General features: G+C 39.7%; 2 protein-coding genes across 8 annotated transcripts in view; one reads left to right on the top strand and one right to left on the bottom strand.

The window, feature by feature from the left end:
* The window catches only part of CSTF3 (cleavage stimulation factor subunit 3), a 69,988-nt gene extending 57,596 nt beyond the window's left edge, over positions 1–12,392 (top strand). For both annotated transcript variants that reach the window (XM_024752564.1, XM_024752565.1), the window contains 7 exons: positions 146–248; positions 3,028–3,097; positions 5,772–5,967; positions 8,118–8,271; positions 9,007–9,101; positions 9,246–9,306; positions 9,760–12,392. In XM_024752564.1, coding sequence (XP_024608332.1) covers positions 146–248; positions 3,028–3,097; positions 5,772–5,967; positions 8,118–8,271; positions 9,007–9,101; positions 9,246–9,306; positions 9,760–9,962 — 882 coding nt within the window. In that variant the 3' untranslated portion in view covers positions 9,963–12,392. The remainder of the gene's footprint in view (positions 1–145; positions 249–3,027; positions 3,098–5,771; positions 5,968–8,117; positions 8,272–9,006; positions 9,102–9,245; positions 9,307–9,759) is intronic.
* Positions 12,393–13,257: 865 nt separating this feature from the next.
* Positions 13,258–21,250, bottom strand: part of TCP11L1 (t-complex 11 like 1) — a 34,839-nt gene continuing 26,846 nt past the window's right edge. For 2 of the 6 annotated variants that reach the window (XM_024752570.1, XM_024752566.1), the window contains 2 exons: positions 20,134–20,306; positions 19,016–19,540 (listed from right to left, as the gene is read on the bottom strand). In XM_024752570.1, the coding sequence (XP_024608338.1) occupies positions 19,302–19,540; positions 20,134–20,306 (412 nt within the window). In that variant the 3' untranslated portion in view covers positions 19,016–19,301. Of the gene's footprint in view, positions 17,072–19,015; positions 19,541–20,133; positions 20,307–21,250 lie in introns of those variants that run through there. The other 4 variants (XR_003004118.1, XM_024752567.1, XM_024752568.1 and 1 more) reach the window with 4 other exon arrangements.

Raw genomic sequence — 21,250 nt, 5'->3', positions numbered from 1 at the left:
GCTCTGTAATTTTTACTTAACATAATTTTAATCTCCATTTTAATTCTTAATATACCTTGTCATATTTAGATGTTATAGTTTTAATATTCTTTGAGTATCTTGTCTGACACTGCATGGAAATCAGTAGTTTCCTCTCTACTTCTAGGACAAATCTGTTGCCTTTAAGATTTTTGAGCTGGGGCTAAAGAAATATGGAGACATTCCAGAATATGTCCTGGCCTATATTGACTATCTTTCTCACCTCAATGGTAAGTAGATTCTAGATCTGTAATGGTTACTTAATATTAAACCATCAATGTCATTCTCTGAAATTATGTTGCTGGGTTTTTTTCTTTCTCAAATGTATTATATTCTGTCATCACACCAGAACCAGGCACTTGATAGGCACTCAAATATTTGTGGCCTGTCAACTATGAATTTATGCTTATTGTATAATGGTTGATGCCTTTTGATTCTGCAGAGTGGTCTTTAATTTAGCATCAAAGTCCCAACAGTAATAGGGTAAAGCCACAAATCTCTAGCCACGAAAACTCAAAGATGCCCAAGTAGTAAACTGCTTTGAGGCTACTGGGGAAGATATTTCAAAGGAAGCATTATGTTTATAAGCATCTTTATTTTCCTATTTTGTTGTAATAATAATGACCATCTTTTATTGAGTTCCTACCTTATACCAGGCACTAGGCTAGAGGATCTGTATATTTATGTATGTATCTTATTTAGTCTAGTTAACCACAGTCCAGGATATGTAATTTCTTGACTAAAAATGATCTGGTTTAAAAACTGATTTAAGAAAGAAATATGAAATTATGTGCCATGTAAATAATTAGATGTAAATTAGATACCACAGGTAAATATTAGTGATTTTAATGATATTTTAGAAAAATGTAGCATTCTATATACCTAAATAGTAGAAAAGAATAAAACTTAAACATGATTTTATATTTCAGCTTAGTGATTCTACTCTCTGGAAAAGGACTTAACTCCAAAAAGTGAGACAGTGGAGCATTTAAGATTTTTGAGCTGGGGCTAAAGAAAATTTTCATATAATTTTCTTGTATGAAATGAATGTTCCTTACCAGTTTTATATTGTTTTGCTTGATTTTTTAGAATAGTTACTAAGATGTACAATATTTTACTCTAAAATTGAGGATGAACTCTGATGTCAGCATTATTATCTTCTAAAATCAGTGTCTTAGTTTGTTTATTCATCAACCCATCATTTATTCAGTAGCTTTGGTTAGTAAGGTCTGGAAATACAAGAATAGGACTCCATTGTTACCCTCAGAGTATTCTCCTGGGGAAATCAGATGTGTAAACATAATTGCATCATCATTTGATTCTTAATTGTGGCATAAATTCTGGGGTTAGGTGTATAATGGTGTTTCAGATTTCTCATCTGCAGAATGGTTATAATGAGAGTACCTTTCATTGGACTGTTGAGATAATTAAATGAACTTTTGCATGTATTTGACTTATATATGGAATGTGGTAAGCATACAATAAATGTTAACTATTTAAGCTGATGGTGGCAGTCATGAAAAGCATGTGCTAAATTCTGTAATAGAGCCCTGAATGAATTACTTTGGAAGCACAGAGAGGAGCGTGTAATCTAAGTTCCAGAGCTGTGCTATGCAATTATGGTAGCCACTAGACTACTAAGTTTTGAGCCCTTGAATTGTGGCTAGGCCAAAATGAGATGTGGTGTAAGTTAAAATACATACTGACTTCAAAGAGATAGTAGAAAAGAAATGTAAAATATCTTAATAATTTTTCACATTGATTACATGTTGAAATGATAATTTAGATATTTAGGTTAAATAAAATAAATTAAAATTAATTTCACCTGTTTTTATTCTTTTATTTTTGTTTTTGTTTGTTTTTATTCTTTTAAATGTGGCTAGCAGCAAATTTAAATTATTGGATAGTGCTGTTCTAGAGGGTGGGAGAAGGCAGCATGAGATGGGTCTTGAAGGATAAGTAATCGTTTTCCTAAAGATACAGGAAAATGCATTATTCCAGGAGAACACAGCATGTAATAAGCAGTGGAAAGTTATGTGGAATGGCAAAAAGTGTGTCTGGAGCAAAGCTTGGAATAAAGCTAAAAGAATAAAATGCAGGATTTACTTATTTCTTTAAGTACAGTATGTTAAGTTGAAGATGAAAGCCATGAATATGGTGCTATCTTCTTTGGTTCAATACCTATAATCTCTTGGTTTGACTTTGCATATTATGGACATGTAGTAAAACTGAATAACTGCCCTGCGGCAGTAAAAGCCAACTACTCTGTTGGATTTTAACAGTTTTATTGAGGCATAATTTATATACCATAAATGCACCCATTTAAAATATGCAGTTCAAAGAGTGTTAGTAAATTTACTACTAGATTCTTAAATTTTAATAGATCCCTTAGAGCTTAGCAAGAAGTGTCATTTTCCACTTCCAACTACAGACCTCCCGAGACTCTTAAGTTTTAATCCACCTCTGGTGACCATTGTTATTCATTTTCCATTTGCATATTTATCTACCAATCTAGATATGGTACCTATATAAGAATTTAAAGTAGTTAAATATAGAGTAGTCCTGGTGCTGCAAAATAAGAAAATCAAGTATCTAAATTTGAGCTTGTCATCCTCCACATTCAGTGTATTTAAAAAATATCAATAGTTTGATTCTTATAATGTCAACAGGTATGCAATTTTCATTATTAAAAAAAAATGAGATACCCGATTCAGATATCTCACTGTTATAAATTGTTTGACATTACAACTACACTATACTACAGAAGGAGGGCTAAACTAGAGGTAAAAAGACCTGGCTTCTAGTTATGGCTCTATTACTCAGTAACTGTGAGCCACATCAACTCACTTCATCTTTTTGAACCTCAAGCTTCCTCATCTATAAATATTGGGTGTGATAATAGTTAGATCTCTCTGCATAGGATTTTTGTGAGGATTAAATGAGATAATGCATTGTTGAATTATAAAACTGAATTTTAAAAAATATTTAAAATCTTCTTTAATATCCTAGAGGACAATAATACTCGAGTTTTGTTTGAACGAGTTTTAACATCTGGAAGTCTTCCACCTGAGAAGTCTGGGTAAGCCATTTTGAAAACTTACTGGTCGGGTTCTAATATTTGAATTGTGGTCTATGGGATGAACATTTGCTTGTTGTGAGTATACGTTCCAGGAGAAATTTCCCTTCTCTTTTGAAGCTTAATTTACAAATGCCTGCCTTGCCATATTTTCATACCTGTTTAAGATTTGTTAAAAAATTTTTTTGCATACTGACTAGGATTATTTTGAGAGATGCCTTAGCAATTTATTATTAAATATTTTAATATACCTTGCTATATATCCCTAGAAATTTATATGAACAAACTAGAGAAGAGTTCTGAAATTTTTACTTCTTACTCGAGAGCAAAGACTCTGACAAAATGAAAATTTGTTTGACAAATTATATCCCTGATTTATGGTTTTGACTCTGTCAGTTTTACAGGAGGAACAATATGGTATAGTGGTACAGTGAAAGTAGTAAGGCTTTGGAGTCTTGGGTTCAAATTCCAGCTCAGGCAACTACACCTTGGGCATATTTCCTCACTCTTGCCAATCCTTACGTTCTTGTCAAGTAGCAGTAATGTCTACCAGTATAGGAATTTTGTGATAGTACTCTACCTAGTATATAATAGGAACTCAGTGCATTACTTTAGTACAAAGGTGCTTACTGAGATTTATTTATTTATTTATTTAACATTATTTTTGGAGTATAATTGCTTTACAATGGTGTGTTAGTTTCTGCTTTATAGCAAAGTGAATCAGCTATACATATATCCCCATATCTCCTCCCTCTTGCGTCTCCCTCCCACCCTCCCTATCTCATTCCTCTAGGTGGTCACAAAGCACCGAGCTGATATCCCTGTGCTATGCAGCTGTTTCCCACTAGCTATCTATTTTACACTTGGTAGTGTATATATGTCCATGCCAGTCTCTCACATTGTCCCAGTTTACCCTTCCCCCTCCCCGTGTCCTCAAGTCCATTCTCTATGTCTGTGTCTTTATTCCTATCCTGCCCCTAGGTTCATCAGAACCTTTTTTTTTTAGATTCCATATATATGTGTTAGCATATGGTATTTTTCTCTTTCTGACTTACTTCACTCTGTATGACAGACTCTAGGTCCATCCACCTCACTACAAATAACTCAATTTCATTTCTTTTTATGGCTAATATTCCATTGTATATATGTGCCACAACTTCTTTATCCATTCTTCTGTCGATGGACACTTAGGTTGCTTCCATGTCCTGACTATTGTAAGTAGTGCTGCAGTGAACATTGTGGTACATGACTCTTTTTGAATTATGGTTTTCTCAGGGTATATGCCCAGTAGTGGGATTGCTGGGTCATACAATAGTTCTATTTTTCGTTTTTTAAGGAACCTCCATACTGTTCTCCATAGTGGCTGTATCAATTTACATCCCCCCCAACAGCGCAAGAGGGTTCCCTTTTCTCCACACCCTCTCCAGCATTTATTGTTTGTAGATTTTTTGATGATGGCCATTCTGATCGGTGTGAGGTGATACCTCATTGTAGATTGTTTTTTTAAAATTAATTTATTTCATTTATTTATTTTTGGCTGTGTTGGGTCTTCGTTGCTGCGTGTGGGCTTTCTCTAGTTGTGCGTACTCTTCGTTGCGATGCGCAGCCTTCTCACTACGGTGGCCTTTCTTGTTGCGGAGCACGGGCTGTAGGCATGCGGGCTTCAGTAGTTGAAGCACACAGGCTCAGTAGTTGTGGCGCATGGGCCTAGTTGCTGCACGGCATGTGGGGTCTTCCTGGACCAGGGCTCAAACCCGTGTCCCCTGCATTGGCAGGTGGATTCTTAACCACTGTGCCACCAGGGAAGCCCTCATTGTAGTTTTGACTTGCATTTCTCTAATGATTAGTGATGTTGAGCATCCTTTCATGTGTTTATTGGCAATCTGTATATCTTCTATGGCGAAGTATCTATTTAGGTCTTCTGCCCATTTTTGGACTGGGTTGTTTGTTTATTTGATATTGAGCTGCATGAGCCTTACTGATATTTAAGTAAGTATCAGTAAGTAAGTATTAAGTAAGCCTTACTGATACCTACTTACTCTCTAAGTAGAGTCTTAGAGAATTAATTTTGGCTGTTAGAAAGTGGTGAGGCACAAATTTGTCCCCAGTGATCCGTATTAATGGGAAAAAAGAGAGAGCATGTTAGATTTCAAAAAATATTTTTATTCATATGTTGCCCCAAGAATGTATTCTACATTTTAATTCATGCGACTACAAAATGGTGAAGCCACATTATTCAGGAGAAACTGGAAATCTCTCTAGGTTCCTTTTTCAACTCTTCCACCTAGAGTTTACTCTCTCTAGTGTAAATGTCTCTCTTATTGGCCACAAAGGATAGGAAGGTATGCTAAATAAGTAAAAACTCAAAAAAAAAAAGCCTTAAATATGAAAGTATTTAGGGTAAAGGGTTATGATGACTGTAATTTACTTTCAAATACTTAAGCAAAAACAAGATGAAGCAAATATGGCAAAGTATTAATAATGATTAAATCTAGGTTATGGTATATAGGCATTCATTATACTACTCTGTTTTTCTGAAGTTTGGAAATCTTTATAATAAAAAAAAGAGAGATTTGTATAATTTTAAAAAAAGGGGGGGGAAGAAGGGAACTTAAAGATTTTTTGTAAGCCTCAAACCCAGAATAGTAAAGTATTGATTATATTTATTTTCTTACAGAGAAATCTGGGCCCGATTTTTAGCTTTTGAAAGTAATATTGGTGATCTAGCTAGTATACTCAAAGTGGAGAAAAGACGGTTTACAGCATTCAAAGAAGAGTATGAAGGCAAAGAAACAGCTTTACTGGTAGATAGATACAAGTTCATGGATTTATATCCTTGCTCTGCAAGTGAACTAAAAGCGCTTGGGTATAAGGTATGTACTTGGGCTCAAGATGTGTGTAGTGTCTTTACTTTCCTAATGTTTTAGAATAGTTCATGGATAAACTTCACTCTAAAGTAAATTCTGAAATAGAAATTAATCAAGCTTTAGAATAGATTTGCAGAATAGAAAAAAGTTCAGGGATTTTCCTTGGGTTTGTGAAATATTGACTATCAACAATACTGAACAAAATGAGAATTAAAATGAGATTTAACAAACTTTCTTTCCTGGAAATTGTTAATGCCTTATATCTTATGTCTTGTGGGCAGATGGAGGAGGTGGGTGAAGGAAGAAAAACAAAAGAAAATCTGAATGTCACTTAGGTTAGTTTTTCTCTAATAGCTCTTAAGACTGATGTGTGTGTTTTGACAGGAGATCATATATAGTAATTCCTGCTATATATTTTGTAGATATAATGAAGAAACATTATAGCTTATTAAATCCATAAAGTTCCTTGAAGGATTTGTATCTTTAAAACAGGGCTCCTTCAGTGGGGTCCTTTAGGAAATTAGCTTATCTAGGAATGGAACTCTTCTGTTTGGACTACTGAGTCATAAGGAAACAAATATGGAACCTGAACTCATTCAGGCCAAGGGGAAAGATTAATGTTTACACACTCCTAGAAATAGCCCTTTCTGAGAAGACCATTGTTCTATCATTTCTTGATTTTTCTGTGTCATGTGAACAAAGACCAAGATGGAAGCCCAAAGGGAAGCTATATCCACAAGAGTCCTCGATTGGTCCCCTTAAGCCAGCCGGCATTAGGATGTTCCTCACCATCACTCTGTATTTCCTCACTGCCCTCTTTTAGCCTGGGTCTCACTGGCTAAACCAGATTAAAATAAACTTCAGACCTTTTCATTAATGGAAGCTCCAGTTGTGTGCCAGCCCCATGTTCCTATTCTGAACTAAGGGGTTACTGCTCAGGGATCAGCAGGTTCTGCTTCTGGTTTAACTACTTCTTAATGAAAAGCCAAAGACATTTTAAGAATATTATGTGGAATTTTTAGGCTATTTCAACTTTGCCAAGATGAAAATGGAAATTAAGGAAGTTAATGAAAAGATCTTACTAAGTAGAACTACTTCTTGAATATGACTTTTCCATCTTGTATTTGTTTCTGTTTTTTTATTTGGAAAGGATTATTATGCTTTTGTGTGTCACACATAAGTGAGAGAGGGAAAAAAAAGTAATTCCCAGTAGGCATACTCATTTAGATCTGCCACCAAATGCATATGAGCAAACTTTGAGAATATGAAATTCTCTTATATCCCTTGATGGTGGCAAAAGAGGCTCTTTTGGTTTTAGGCAGATTGACACTGGTTACCTGTAGCAGAGGAACTTCTCTGGGATAGGGCCTCTTTAAGAGGTAGCATGTTGCTCCCTTTGACATATCTCAGAGGGTTGCTTTCAGCTCTGGCAGGCATTGCTGGGACACTGAAAAGAAGACTGGATGGGTGTGAGGTCAGAGAGGCCTGTGCTCTCAAATCCTCTCTCTACTTCTTAGCCATCTAACATTGGAGACAGCAGAACCTCATTTGAGTGTCAGCTCCTTCTGTAAAATGGAGGTGTTACTATTTGCCTCCTCAGAGAGGGAATAAATGGCAAAAACTGACAAATAGTGGTTGCTCAACAAACATTCCTTCTCCCCTATAACAGTATTTTGGGAGTAATTTTTCATTTCATTAGCAAAATCTTATGAACTAATTTAAGTGATGATAAGCTTTATGTTAGGTTTCATGAGACAGCACCTTTCTTAATCCAGCTTCTTCACTTAGAGAACCTGGTAGATGATGTTCAATTTTAGTGGAAGGGAGATATCAGAAAAGTATCTAAAACCGCAGATTTTCTTCCAAATTACCCCACCTCTACCTGGTATGTATTACCTACAAAAGCTTGTATCTGTCCTACAAGTGTCCCACCTGGCGACACTGAGTCTAATGATTCTTAACACTGGTCTTTACAGCCCTTTAGCTTTCCTTGTTAACAACCTTTACTGTCATGGAAGTTCTCGCTTATCTTTCTCCATTCTCTCTATGGTTTTAACCCAGTTATTCACAGTGTATCCTCAAGATTGTAGAATTGCACAGTTATACTCTATAAGTCCCTTTTTCAGGTTTAGGATTCTTCTGTTCTGCATTTTCAGGATGTCTCCCGTGCTAAGCTAGCAGCTATAATTCCAGACCCAGTTGTAGCTCCTTCTATAGTGCCTGTTCTGAAAGATGAAGTGGATAGAAAACCAGAATACCCTAAACCAGACACTCAGCAGATGATTCCATTTCAGCCACGACATTTAGCACGTAAGCCATGACTTTAGATCCAGTACTGAGACCTCAGTTTGTTTGTTGGTTTAACTGGAGAGGTGTGGGGGGGCAAAGTAATGTGACCTTTCCATTGTAGATTAATAATTAGACTCAGGGTCACTATGACAGGTGGTTTGGCTGTAATCTTTGAACCAAGATGAGTTTAAAATGTCTTAAAAAAGAAAAAAACAAAACCTCATTGATCCAGATTGCAGTAACCCATTTTGGCAGTGATACTTAAGACAGTTTTCAGAAATGCTGCTACATACAGATTACCTGCACAGCTGGAAACTTACTTTGGTGATGTTATTTGGTATCGTTTATACTTACTAATGGGTAGTAGCCTCTCTGGATTCTATTTGAACAAGGCCCTTATGATTAAATATGTTACTGTATAACTGACTTTAAATGGGATTGCTGAAAAAATGACTTGTGAGGCTTAGGCATGATCTTTGACAAAAACTGACTAGCTCAGCGCCTGGGTTGCCTTATGCAAAGTCACTTGTTTACTTTTCTGCCTCCCAGTGGCCACGGGGTTGAGACTGCTTTCACTGTCTCACCCACTTGCGTTTGGTCAAACATATAAAGCACTAAAAACATTTTAAGATGTCCAGAACAAAGCAACATGACTATTTGTACATAGTAATTTATGTACAAATTACTTATGTTGGTTCATTACATGTGCAGAAACTCTTCCATCCCATTTGATTCCTACTTTTCTTTCTTTTACAGCTCCGGGCTTACACCCTGTCCCCGGTGGAGTGTTCCCAGTACCACCTGCAGCAGTTGTTTTAATGAAACTTCTCCCTCCTCCTATTTGTTTCCAGGTTTGTTCACTATTTTCATGATAGATATTTGCTCTATGGGTAATTATAGTAATTGTGTGCTTTTTTCTCTTGTATCATGGGAAATGCAAAGTAGGGCTATTTTGTCAGATTATTGGGGATTAAATTTTCTTTGTGTCAAAATAGGGTCCTTTTGTACAAGTGGATGAACTGATGGAAATTTTCCGAAGATGCAAGATACCAAATAGTAAGTGATGAGTCTCCATTACTAGAGTGGAATTCACATTGTTGTTTCCTAGGCAGGAGAGACTGTCATCCTTTGGCACTGAAGTTTCCAAAACCAGCTAGCCATCTTGCAGAAGTACAGTGACACCTAGGAGGGATCCTTTGGATCTCTTTGGTACAGAGAGGCTTGTTCATGTTCTTATTCTTCTGAGAAAAACATCATAAAAAGCTTATCTTTTCTATTCATGTGAACATGCACTATCAGGTTTGGCTTATGAAAATAATTTTATTAATTTTAACAGCAGCTTTTTTGTATTTAACTATTTATTCAATAGTATCAGTAGTACTATCTCAGAATTTCCTAATAGGAGGCTACAAGATTATAAAGTATCCAAAGTAGTACATACATATTCCTTCACAGTAGCATACTTTTAAACATCCTCCAACAACAGTCCTTTTTGTTTTGCTTCAACAGCAGTTGAAGAAGCTGTGAGGATCATTACTGGAGGAGCCCCAGAGCTAGCTGTAGAAGGCAATGGCCCGGTGGAAAGTAATGCAGTACTCACCAAGGCTGTCAAAAGGCCCAACGAAGATTCAGACGAAGATGAGGAAAAGGGAGCTGTCGTTCCCCCTGTTCATGACATTTACAGAGCGAGGCAGCAGAAGCGAATTCGGTGAAGCAGGCACAGAACCTGCCTCAGAAAGAAAACTCCTATCCAGGATTCCTTTTGCCTCTTAAGTCATATGTTTAAAAGAGACAATGCTTTGTTACAAAGTTCTTGGAAACAAAGTTGTATTGTCATTGGTGCCTCTATTCATATGCTTCTTGAGAAAAACCAACCAACCTATGTGAATTTTAGGATTTGGAACAGACCTGTGCTCTAAGAAAAATTAGATTTTCAAAAATGTGAGAAGAGTACAAAGTGGCAGAACCACATTTTGTTCCCGCTTCAAGGGTGTCTTGTATGTACCACTTGAAGACTTGTGGGTTTTCAACAGTTTTATTTTAAAAACTGGATGGCTTATGATTGTAAAGCATTTTATCACATTTTCTGAAAACAACAGCTGTTCTTGGTTTGCTTATGTAGAGTCCTGCCTTATTGTTTGTTTTATTTATGGCAGAATGTACGGAATCGGTTTTGTAGTTTAAAATTTTAAAAAACAATCCTTTAGAAAATAAAAGGATCTCAAAAAGTCATGTCTCTTGCTGCTGCTTTCATTCAGATTTTATATGAAATAGCTACTTATGTTATTTAGCCAATACTGTTTAAAACTAAATGTCAACAATGTACGGAAAAGTCATCCTGTATTTACTATATATACACTTAACTGTTGTCCTTTCCTGGTCTTTTTTGCTACTATTTGAAAACATGAGGGATCCATTTTTAAGAGGCAAATTAAACATTTTAGAAATCTTCAAATATGAATGCATTTTTCCCAAATTAAATCTGAGGGCGATAGACTGAGATATTTTATCTTTCATGTCTCTTAAAAGCAACATAAGTGTGGGAATTCCTTTAACCACTCACTGTCTTGCTCTCACATAAATATGTTTCAAAAAGTGCTCAGTATTCAAGAACATTTTTTTCATCAGCTAAACAAAGACAGCATTAAAGGAAACTACAGCTGAGTAACCAAAAACTAGCTAGTGAGCAAAAACTTACCATAAAAATTAAAAGAATTAAGTTTTGCTCTTTTTTAGCAACGTTACCTCCTCTTGACTCATCTCTAGAAAACTAGACCAACAACTAGTTGAGCCTAAGGATTGTGATTCAGAATAAAAGCTAAGAATAAGGAAGGAAATAAGAGGAAAAGTACGAAGGCTATAAAGAGACAATCTTTGCACAATGGGTACACAATTTAGAATTTGAATTCAAGTGTGATTAAATATCAGCTTCAAATATTTCTATAAAACCTATAATAAAAGGTTATCTTGAATCATTTTCTTATATAAATTTATATGTAGCAAGGTCATATTTACCTAAGTTGACCACAAGCATATGTCTCCAGTATTTTCCCAGTGAAGCTGAGAAAAATTTCCTCAAAGTCAGCTGCCTCTACTTCAGATTTTGTTATCTTCCTAAGTATCATTTTCAAGCTGTGTGGGTTTTTTTTTAATATCATGGTTATCAACAAAACAATCTGAAAGGCATAAGTAGTACCATATAGCATAAACTTAAAAATATAGAGATATGGAATCTTTCCTGAAGTGCTATCTTTGGGTAGTGTATTGAAGAAGACAAAATGGTTTCAAATACCTGTAATGGTCTGTAACAGTGTTCCCATGTGACAAAAGAAAGCCACGTGATTGAGTATGGAAAATGCCTTTTTGGTTTTTTTGTTTTTTTTAGCATTGTACTAAGAAAACACACACGTACACCCCTACCTACCTTGGGGAAAAGCGCTGCTAAGGACTGTTAAGGCCGTTATGTGTATTACAACTGCTCCTATTACATTCATTTCTAAGACTTTTTCCCCTAGAAATTATATGACCTTTAAACTTAAAAAGGATTATTTCTTAAGAAAATATTTTCTAATGTTCTACCTGATATATATATGAACTTTTAGTTTTTAGTATGATTTTGTCTGAATGTTTGATAATTCCTTTTGTAAACACAGTGAACAAGGAGCATGATGTTAGAAATCTGAAATTATTTTTGGAAATCTATCTGCAGACTCTCATGGTATATATAGCCAGTCCTATGTGTCCAAGGTCTCTCATATATCCATATTGCTGGACCCAGAGAAATTACCAAGAGATATCCGTATCTTTCCTCTTTATAAAAACAATGACAGCATCTCCCCACAATTCTAGAACTGGATAAAATTTAAGGACCATAAATGCTCCCTAAACAAAAATCAGTCAAACTCTGGCTTTTAGCACTAAATTTCGAACGAGAGATTTCATCTATGTTGCCACACATAGTAAAGTAAAAGGTTATAGCTACCTAGTAAATATAAAACTGATCAAATTGTACCACTGGAAAAGAATGAAAAAATATACCACTTTTGTCAGCATATTGACCTTGGGCAATAATTATTTATTTGGTAATTTTATAATCCTCTATTGGATATGCTTTTTTTAAAAAAATAAATTTATTTATTTATTTTTGGCTGCACTGGGTCTTCGTTGCTGCACGTGGGCTTTCTCTAGTTGCGGCGAGCGGGGGGCTACTCTTCGTTGCAGTGAGCGGGCTTCTCATAAATTCTGGTTTTTACATTTCAGTTCCCAAAGCAAACTTCATTAAAGTTGGTAGTTCTTACTTGACTGTGACGTTCAGCAAGTGAAGTTATATTTCATTTAGTAAAAATTTCAGAAGGCTTGAAAGGTAATTCACACCAAGTAGCAAAACTCAGGTACCATATTACTGATTTAAGTAAAAACTTAAATATTCAACAGAAGTGAGCTTACCAGTCTCTGGGAATAAAAGTCCAAAAAACCAATTCAGTTTACTAAATTTTCTTCCCCGTCTGAGCCCTGACCAAATTTCTGCTTCGAGCTTACAGCAGACAGTACTTTAAAAAGCAGAGGCAACAAGAATTAGAAAGGAAAAAAAAAAAGTGTTACTTCGATTTTAAGGTTGCTTTTAAGTCAGAAGTTGCACTTAAAGGTTCTCAACGCTTAGTTCAGATAAAACAAACACAAAAATGGTGAAATCTGACTATTGCTACCAACTCCAGACACATCTGATTACTAAATTAAGTGACATTCCATCAAATCAGGCCTATAGATTAGTTCAGAAGGCAACACAGTATGACAGAAACCCACACTAGGGGCAGTTTTAAGTAAAATTCTGCCTGTTCAGATTTCTGACACTTCTAGCTTTTTCTGAAAGTGTCAGTGAACATCTGACAGGTTAATAGAGGCTTTTAGGCCTAAAGGTTTTCCCCTCCCCCATCCCATGAAGTTGCTTTGAATACTGTGAATAAAAAGGCAATCCATTAAAATAGGTATACAATATAAAACCCAATATAAATACACAATTGCAAACATCACTGTAATTCTTTATTTAGATTATGTTTTCAATGAGATAGTGCCTTTTAATATGAGTTTCATAGCCCATCGTCCACTACCATTTAGTCATCCACTCATTTGTTCATTCATGCATTCATTTACTTCAAATGATATAGAGGTGGAAATGGGGAGAAACCACTGGGGTGGAGTGAACGGCAGCAGGTACGAAAAGTAAGATTGCAGCTCTAGCACAGAAGAGATGAGAAAAGAAAATAACAGTCTTGGGACAGGACAGGAGGAAAACCTTCCCTACAGGCCTGTAAAATGTGCTTGACTGAAGGGAGGTTGGGCACCAACAGTCGAATATGTCATGATGACAGATATGCACCTACAGGCAGGGTTATATGCTTCCTTTGTTGCTAATAAAGTCATTCATAGTCCTTCTGCATGTACAAAGCATTCTAATATCCATTATCAAATTTAATCCTCACAGGAAGTGTGAGTTAGGAGTACGCTCATTTTACAGGTGAAAATACAGAGCCCAAGGAAGAATGATTAGCCCAACATCACATAACCTTGCAAGAAGGCAACAGAGGAAAAACTCAACCCAGATCTTCCTCTAAATCAGGAACTTTCTGCACAATCCTACTGCAGTCTACTTAAGTTATTAAGTCCAGTCAGATTTACTACAGAATGTCAGACTTGGAAAGGCTTGTAAGGTTAAATCCAGTCCTTTCATTTTTTAGGTGCTGGAAATGGGTCCTAATTTCCTCGAGCTAATCACGTAACAGAAATGGGATCAAAACTCTGGTTTCTTGACAGCTCCCAGTCTTTCCACTCTACCACCCTGCCTCAAAATTAAAAGAAATACAAATGTTATACACAGAAATCAGGGCATGCCAAAACGTCACTGGAAATCAAACAGCAAACACCTATTCCCTCCCTTTGAAATTCACCAGGAAAGTAGGCTGCTCTATTCCCAGGTATCTTAAGACTTTGGAGAAAGTAAAATAAGCCACAAAAACAGAACTGCTAAATAATCCGTTCAGAATTGTCAGCCAGTATGTGCACATTATGTGCCTATTGAGTCAAACTTTTTAATAACTTCTCTTCACAGAGAAAAAAATTCCTATACACCTGTCCACTGCATTAATCAGTAAGATATACCAGTGTAACTCTGACCTGAAGTATATTTGTAAAGGGCTACATAAACGATCACATTTTACAGCTTGCTTTAGAATAAGATTAAAAAATATACATATGTAGAGTGAGAATCCACCCACTATCCACCCAATCAGTTGAGAGCTGACAAGGCAGCAGTTACCGCTCTAGACATTCATTCATTCATTCATTCAGGAGACTATCAAAGAAATCTACCTGACCTGCTGATATCAACCCAACTCTCAAGGCACCCACCTGCAGTGAAATACTAGTGCCCAATAAACTTAGCACTTCCACAAGACATGTTTTCCACAAACCTGTTAGGCAGGAAACCACATCAAATGCAATCAGTATACAGTATATAACCCAATTCAATTCTGAAGGATAATTTATACGCCAAAGCTATTTCTGTCTTGGAGGGAGAGCTGTAGGGGGGAGTTCTAAGTAGATGCTTAGCAAATGTTTCCTGAGTGACTAAATGAACTAAATGAATTTTCCTGGCCCTTAGTGATAATCCTATGAGATTCCAGGAAGAAAACTAGCTCACTTATCTTCAAAGAGCAGCAACAAAACGATTCAATATGAATATTGTGATTCTGAACTCTGCCGTCTTCATTCTGGCTTCTGTAGAATTCCACCAGTGGACACTGAGGTAGTGGGGGCCACAGGAGTCTGTGAAGCTCCCTGTTATATAGGCATCAAGATTTCAAACTGTTCAAACTTCACTCTATGTAGGAACCCATGAGGGAAAAGAAAGAAAAAAATCACCTAAGAGTTAACTCTTACAAAAGAAATCAAAATGAAGAAACTTTGAGATTTAGGGGAAATGGCTGCAGGAGCTGGTGACCCACCCTGCATCTGTGAGGGTAACGCTCCTCTCCGGCATCCTTGGCTGTGGAGGGAGGGACCCAAACACTGAGGCTGAGGCAAGCAAGAGTGCTGCCCCCAGGAACCTCATACTCTACAACCAGTGAGCACAGCTTCCACAGCAGCCTTATCTCCAGAAACAATTCCAGAGGTGACCTCATTGAATAAGCTACAAAAGATGTGATTTTGTTCTTTAAAAGTTCTACTTACCGAGCTTTCATCCCCTTCCAGTGAAACCTTGGAGGATTTGTCCTTCAGCCTAAACTTTATTCATATGACCTCTGACCACGTAACCCAGCATACATTTCTGACTGCAAGTAAAAATATTAGAAGCAAATACTTGGAGAAATCACATTCCCAGTATAACCTTCACTCCTCTGAAGCCTCGCATCACTAGACAGTGTACAGGGTGGATGTTTCCCCAACGCTGTCCCCAGCTCCACCCCAGCGCTCATCGGCTTGAATGAAGGGATTCCTTGCATGATTCTGGGAACTGGAGATCGCCCAACAACTTCATGACTCTGTTTCTAACAAAATGTCCCTGTCTAAAATACACACAGGCATGTGCGCACATTTTATTTTTTTTAACAGAACAGGTCACCTGTGAGAGCCAAGCTACCCTTTCAGTCACAGGATACGTCAGGAATTCTGGTCACTGAAGTTCCTCAATAAATACTGCTCAAAAACCAGGGATCTCCTATAACTTCGTTATCCAAGAAATAAGTGAGCTGACGCTATTTTACCTGAAAACACTTAAATCCAATGCTGGAATTCGAATCCAATCAATACATTTATGTATTGTATCAGAGTGAACTTTTCAGTAAGAACTTCAGACATCTGTCCTCTTCTATATATTACACTAACATATATTAAAAAAAATATTCCTCCTTGGCTTTCAAGACATAAAAGTCACAGAATTTTCCTTTCTCTAGATCCCATAACTGCTATCATCCAGGCTCAGAAGTAATTTTGTATAAACAAGTAAGCTTTTTAAAATCAAATAACTCTCCTCTAGAACAAAAGGGTTCTGGGGCTCCAGCTAGCCCAGGCAGGGAGAAAGCAATAAATAGTGGGCGCGGGAGGTGTGTGGAGGCAGTAAGACTATATAAAGTCCTTCCAACACAAAATAGCTGGAGGAAGGAGGGCTGGGCTGGGCAAGAGACGGGCAAGGGTCTAAACGCATCAAGGCCTGGTTCTGTTCACTCTGGGGTGGCTGTCAGATACTCTTGGGTGTCTGAAAGAAAAGCGAGCCAGATGGCAGAAGAGGTCCCAGGCTCCTGGAAGAGACGAGGCAGCTACGATCATGATAGGGTGTGGGTGGAGACACACGGCAGTCCACCCGTCGAAAGCTGAGTGCTACCTACAAAACTCACGATAACGAAAAGCTTCTCTGATTTGTAAACTTGCACTCATGGACACAAACCCTCAAAACAGAATTCAGTACATGTTTCAACAAGCCTTTTCAACAGTGATACACAATACTCTTCCTTTTGGCATCAGTGCTGTTAAATAGAAAGGTACTAAGCAGCCATTTTCCAAAGCAACACTACAGCTGAGAACAGGTCAAGTGGGTAACACTGCTGCTGTAGGGAGCACAGGCGTTAGGGTCTGACAAGGATCTTACTGAGGATCGCATCATAGTAGGGACTGAAGACCATCTTGTTATAGTTGACCAGGCGCACGAAGTTAATGGCAACTTCCTCCAGCTCTGTTTGAACTGGACCTAATCCCCCTGGGGCTGTGGGCAATGGCTTCTGATGACTGGAGACAAGGTAGGTTTCTAAGAAGGTCAGGATTCGGGAATCTGCGACAGAAAAGAAAGCAGTTGTTTGCTTCTTGGTCAGGGTGACTTTACAAGTTTCTATTTACGCTTCAGTTTTCAGCTTAAACATTACCTTTTCGGGAAAGTCTTCCCTGACCATCCTGAGGCACCTCCCACTTCTGAACATTCATCCCATTTGTACTGTACCCCCGCCCACCCCAAAGCTGGTCCGCTCCACGGGGTGGGACCATGCTCATCTTGTTCATCATTCTCTCCCCAACACCCAGCACAGTGCCTGCCATGAGGCCTGGACACCAGGCAAAGCCCAAAATACACTTGGAAAGCAAGGATAAATGTATGAACGATTAAGGGGAGATTAGGGTGCTGCCAGGTTCCGCTCTCAGAAGAGCAAGGCACACCAAGACCAACATTAGCCATTGTTTAAGATCATATAAAAAGTGGGAGGAAAAATAAAGCAGGAAATGCAAGTTCAAAAGAGAAGAGAAAGGGACTTCCCTGGTGGCACAGTGGTTAAGAATCCACCTGCCAATGCAGGGGACACAGGTTCGAGCCCCGGTCCGGGAAGATCCCACATGCCGCGGAGCAACTAAGCCCACGAGCCACAACTACTGAAGCCCGCGCGCCTAGAGCCTGTGCTCCCCAACAAGAGAAGCCACCACAAGGAGAAGCCCACGCACCACAACGAAGAGTAGCCCCCACTCGCCGCAGCTAGAGAAAGCCCCCGCGCAACAACGAAGACCCAACACAGCCAAAAATAAATAAATAAATACATTTATTTTAAAAAAAGAAGACTCCAGCACTATTGGCTTGTGATCTAGATTTTCCCATAAGCCCACATGAAAGAAGCCTAAGCCTCCTTCTCCAAAGCCTACAATGAAGGCCATGGAGTTGTGGGCCACTTGTCCTACTCTGAGGAATCATTTAGTTTGATGCTTCTTTAGCCCATCCCCTGCTATGATATTTTTGCACTTTCCTGTGTATCCTCAGCTGCCAAAAAAGTGTGTGTGCAAGCCGCACCTTGCAGATTTTATTACAAAAGCAATAGCGGCATTTATATTAAATAAGCGTTTTCAAACTTCACACCCACCTCATGCCCTAGGGAACCTTCTCAGGTGCCAACTGACTTACATCCTTTGGAGTCCAGTAACACACTTAACTGGCTGTGACTAAACAACCTAGATGACAGGACTAAGGCAGCAGCTTAGTAGCCAGTGGTCTCTTCACAGCACCTCCCCGCATCCCCACCCCAGTTGACAACAATGACCTCGACAGTCCGAGGGCCCTGCAGCATCAGGAGGCTCCTCCTGAGGGACCTGCAGACGAAACTGTGACTAATGCGGGCCTGGGATGAAATTTTAAAAAGGCTTGGTATTAGAAGCACACCCACGTCACTGGTTCAGCCTCTACTCCAACCTCGAATCTGATAACCACAGATCATTCTGCTTTTGCCTGAAGCCTGCTAACTTTTCATTATTTATAAGATGAACATCTATATGAGTTCGTAAAGAAGTTAAGGAAGGACTTTACCATTAACTAAATGACAATAATTTTTAAAATTAAATATTAGATGTAAAAATTAAATATTAGATGTAGTGAACAGAATCAACCAGTGATGATGGAAAGTCACAGCTCACATAGCAGAGTAATATATATATATATATATATGCCCCCTGCACTGGAAGTGCAGAGTCTTAACCACTGGACCGCCAGGGAAGTCCGGAGTAATATTTTTAATAACTGCGACTCATTAGTGAGTCCTCCCTATGCTGCCAGGTTCTGCAGTAAGCACCTTACATATCTTACCACCTGCAGTCCTCTCAGCAACCCTGCAGGTGCTGGTATTACCCCCTTTTAGAGATGATGAAACTCAAGTATCACGTCACTTGCTCAGGCTACACAGTAAGTGCTTGTAAAGAAAACCCGTCCTAGCCTTGTACTACAGCTATACTTTTCCCTTACCCTCGCGCCACTACCACATTCAAAACGCTTCTGACTCCAGATCCGGGGGAGAAGTGTCCCCACGCCAAGCAATTCTCTGTGACCCCAGCTGGGCGTCCTGCAATTTTACTCAGTTCTGACACTACGTGCAGATAGTCTCAGATCCCACAAGTTAAGGGCTCAGGTCCACAAGATTGCCCCCGACTTCAGAAGCCGATCACAAGGAGGAGGCCCGCAGGTCATCCACAACTTCTGACTTGACTGCAAATCAGAGGTTGCCATGATGTCCTCTCCCTTGGATTTTGATGATTTGCTAGAATAGCTCACAGAACTCAGGGAAACACTTACTTAGGTTTACCAGTTTATTATATAATAAAGGATCTGATAAAGGATACAAATGAAGAGTCGGAAGAAGCCATCCATACGCTGAGGTCGGGGAGAGTCCAGAGGGCAAGAGCTTCTGTTCCCGCGGAGCTGGGGTGCACCACCCGTCCACTACACGGATGTGTTCAGCAACCCAGAAGCTCTCCAAACCTTGTACTTTTGGGACTTCTGTGAAGGTTTCATCACGTAGGCATTTCTAGCCCCTCTCCTCTCTCTGGAGGATGGAGGGCGGGGCTGAAAGTTCCAAGCTTCTAATCATGGCTTGGTCTTTCGGGTGACTGGCCCCCACCCAGGAGCCCATCAAGAGTCACCTACTCAGAACGCAAGACACTCCCAGCACCCAGGAAATTCCAAAGGAGGTAGGAGTTCCGGGTCAGGAGCCAAGGTCAGAGACCAAACACTAGAACAAAAGATGCTCCTAGCGCTCTTGTCACTGAGGAAACTACCAGAGTTTCAGGAGCTCTGTGCCAGGGGCCAGGGGCAGACACCAGTATACTGTTTCCCACCACCTCACAGTGCTGGATGGAGCAGGGTTCTGAACCAAGACCGGTGATTCCAAAGCCAGAGCCCTCAGGACAGTGATGGCTGCCTAGTCACTCGGCCAAAGCTTCGGGTCGCCTTAATTGCGCTATGATGAATAATCACTCTCTCTTCACTCACTGGCACTCGTAATCCATCAAACCCTTCTAGATGCCCGCAGAGGGGCCTGTCTGCCAGCCCATCGCAGGCATATCCCTGGTCCCGCCTTCGCCCAAACGTACCCACGATCCTGCGGATGGGGTTGTCAGGACTGGCCATGGCCTGGATCTGGCCCTTGAGCACGGCCTCCTTGTCCGTGGTGAGGGGGCTGAACCCGCACAGGGAAAGGCAGCTGCTCACCTCCAGGCAGACTTTCTCCCCAACGGTAGTCAGGGCATCCTCCAGATGGAAGGAGCTTGAGCAGAGAAGGGAAGGAGAAACCAGTGAAGAAAGGGCCCATCAACAAAGTGCACATCCCACCCCCACCCCCGCCCAGCCCCCGTTTGGGGAGAGTCACAGCGACCAATTCACAGACTGATGGGTTCAAAGGGAAAACTGTGCCTCTTCCCTGCCCCGAGCCCCTCAGACTGCGTCCATCCAACTCAGGGGACTTTGTCTCTCTACCCGTCTCTCTCTGCCTGAAAGAACAGTGGCACGGGGAGGGCTGAGGTTATGCCTGGTCTAACAATCTAAAAGCTAACTTCTTGCTAGCATCTGTGTGGTGAAATAACCCTGGAACTGACTTAGGACTACCTTGGACACCTCTGGAGCAACACACCAGAGACCAGAAATGTGGCAGCCGCGGAACGGAGTGGGAGAGAAACTTTTCATTGGATACCACTTTGTCCCTTTAGCTTTTGAAACACAGTGTATTAACGACTTTCAAAGAACAAATAAAACTGAAATCTAAAAGTTAAAATTCACACTTCGATTTCCTGGGGCTCCTGGGCTCCCCTGGAGTCTCTGTGGAGAGCCCTTGTGCTGGTGGGTGTTGTCTGAGAAGGCAATTGCCTTTGTCCTGGATCTAGAGGCTGTGTACAGTAGAATGAGTGTGAGCAAATGTGAGAGCCCCAGGACTTGCTGCTGGGGCCAGGGTAGACAAGGCAGGGCCGGCCTCCCAAGGAAGCACGGACAGGCCCTCCTCCTCAGTAGCTTTGACAGAGCAGTTTTACCGGAGGGGGACCTAGGTGACGGCCCAGGGCTACACCTGTGCAAGGGCCTCAGGCCGGGCCTCGCCTCAGCAAACACCCTGCAGGCCTGAGTCAAGACTGTTGAGCCCCAGGCCACAACTCGTGGACACGCCCCTCAGCGCACTGAACACAGGCAAGCTGTGTGCAAACTCAGCAGCCAATTCCTCCA

This window comes from Neophocaena asiaeorientalis, unplaced genomic scaffold (genome assembly GCF_003031525.2).
Source record: "Neophocaena asiaeorientalis asiaeorientalis breed wild unplaced genomic scaffold, Neophocaena_asiaeorientalis_V1.1 scaffold196, whole genome shotgun sequence".
Classification (NCBI taxonomy): Eukaryota; Metazoa; Chordata; class Mammalia; order Artiodactyla; family Phocoenidae; genus Neophocaena; species Neophocaena asiaeorientalis.
This window is presented reverse-complemented; position numbering and strand designations above follow the sequence as displayed.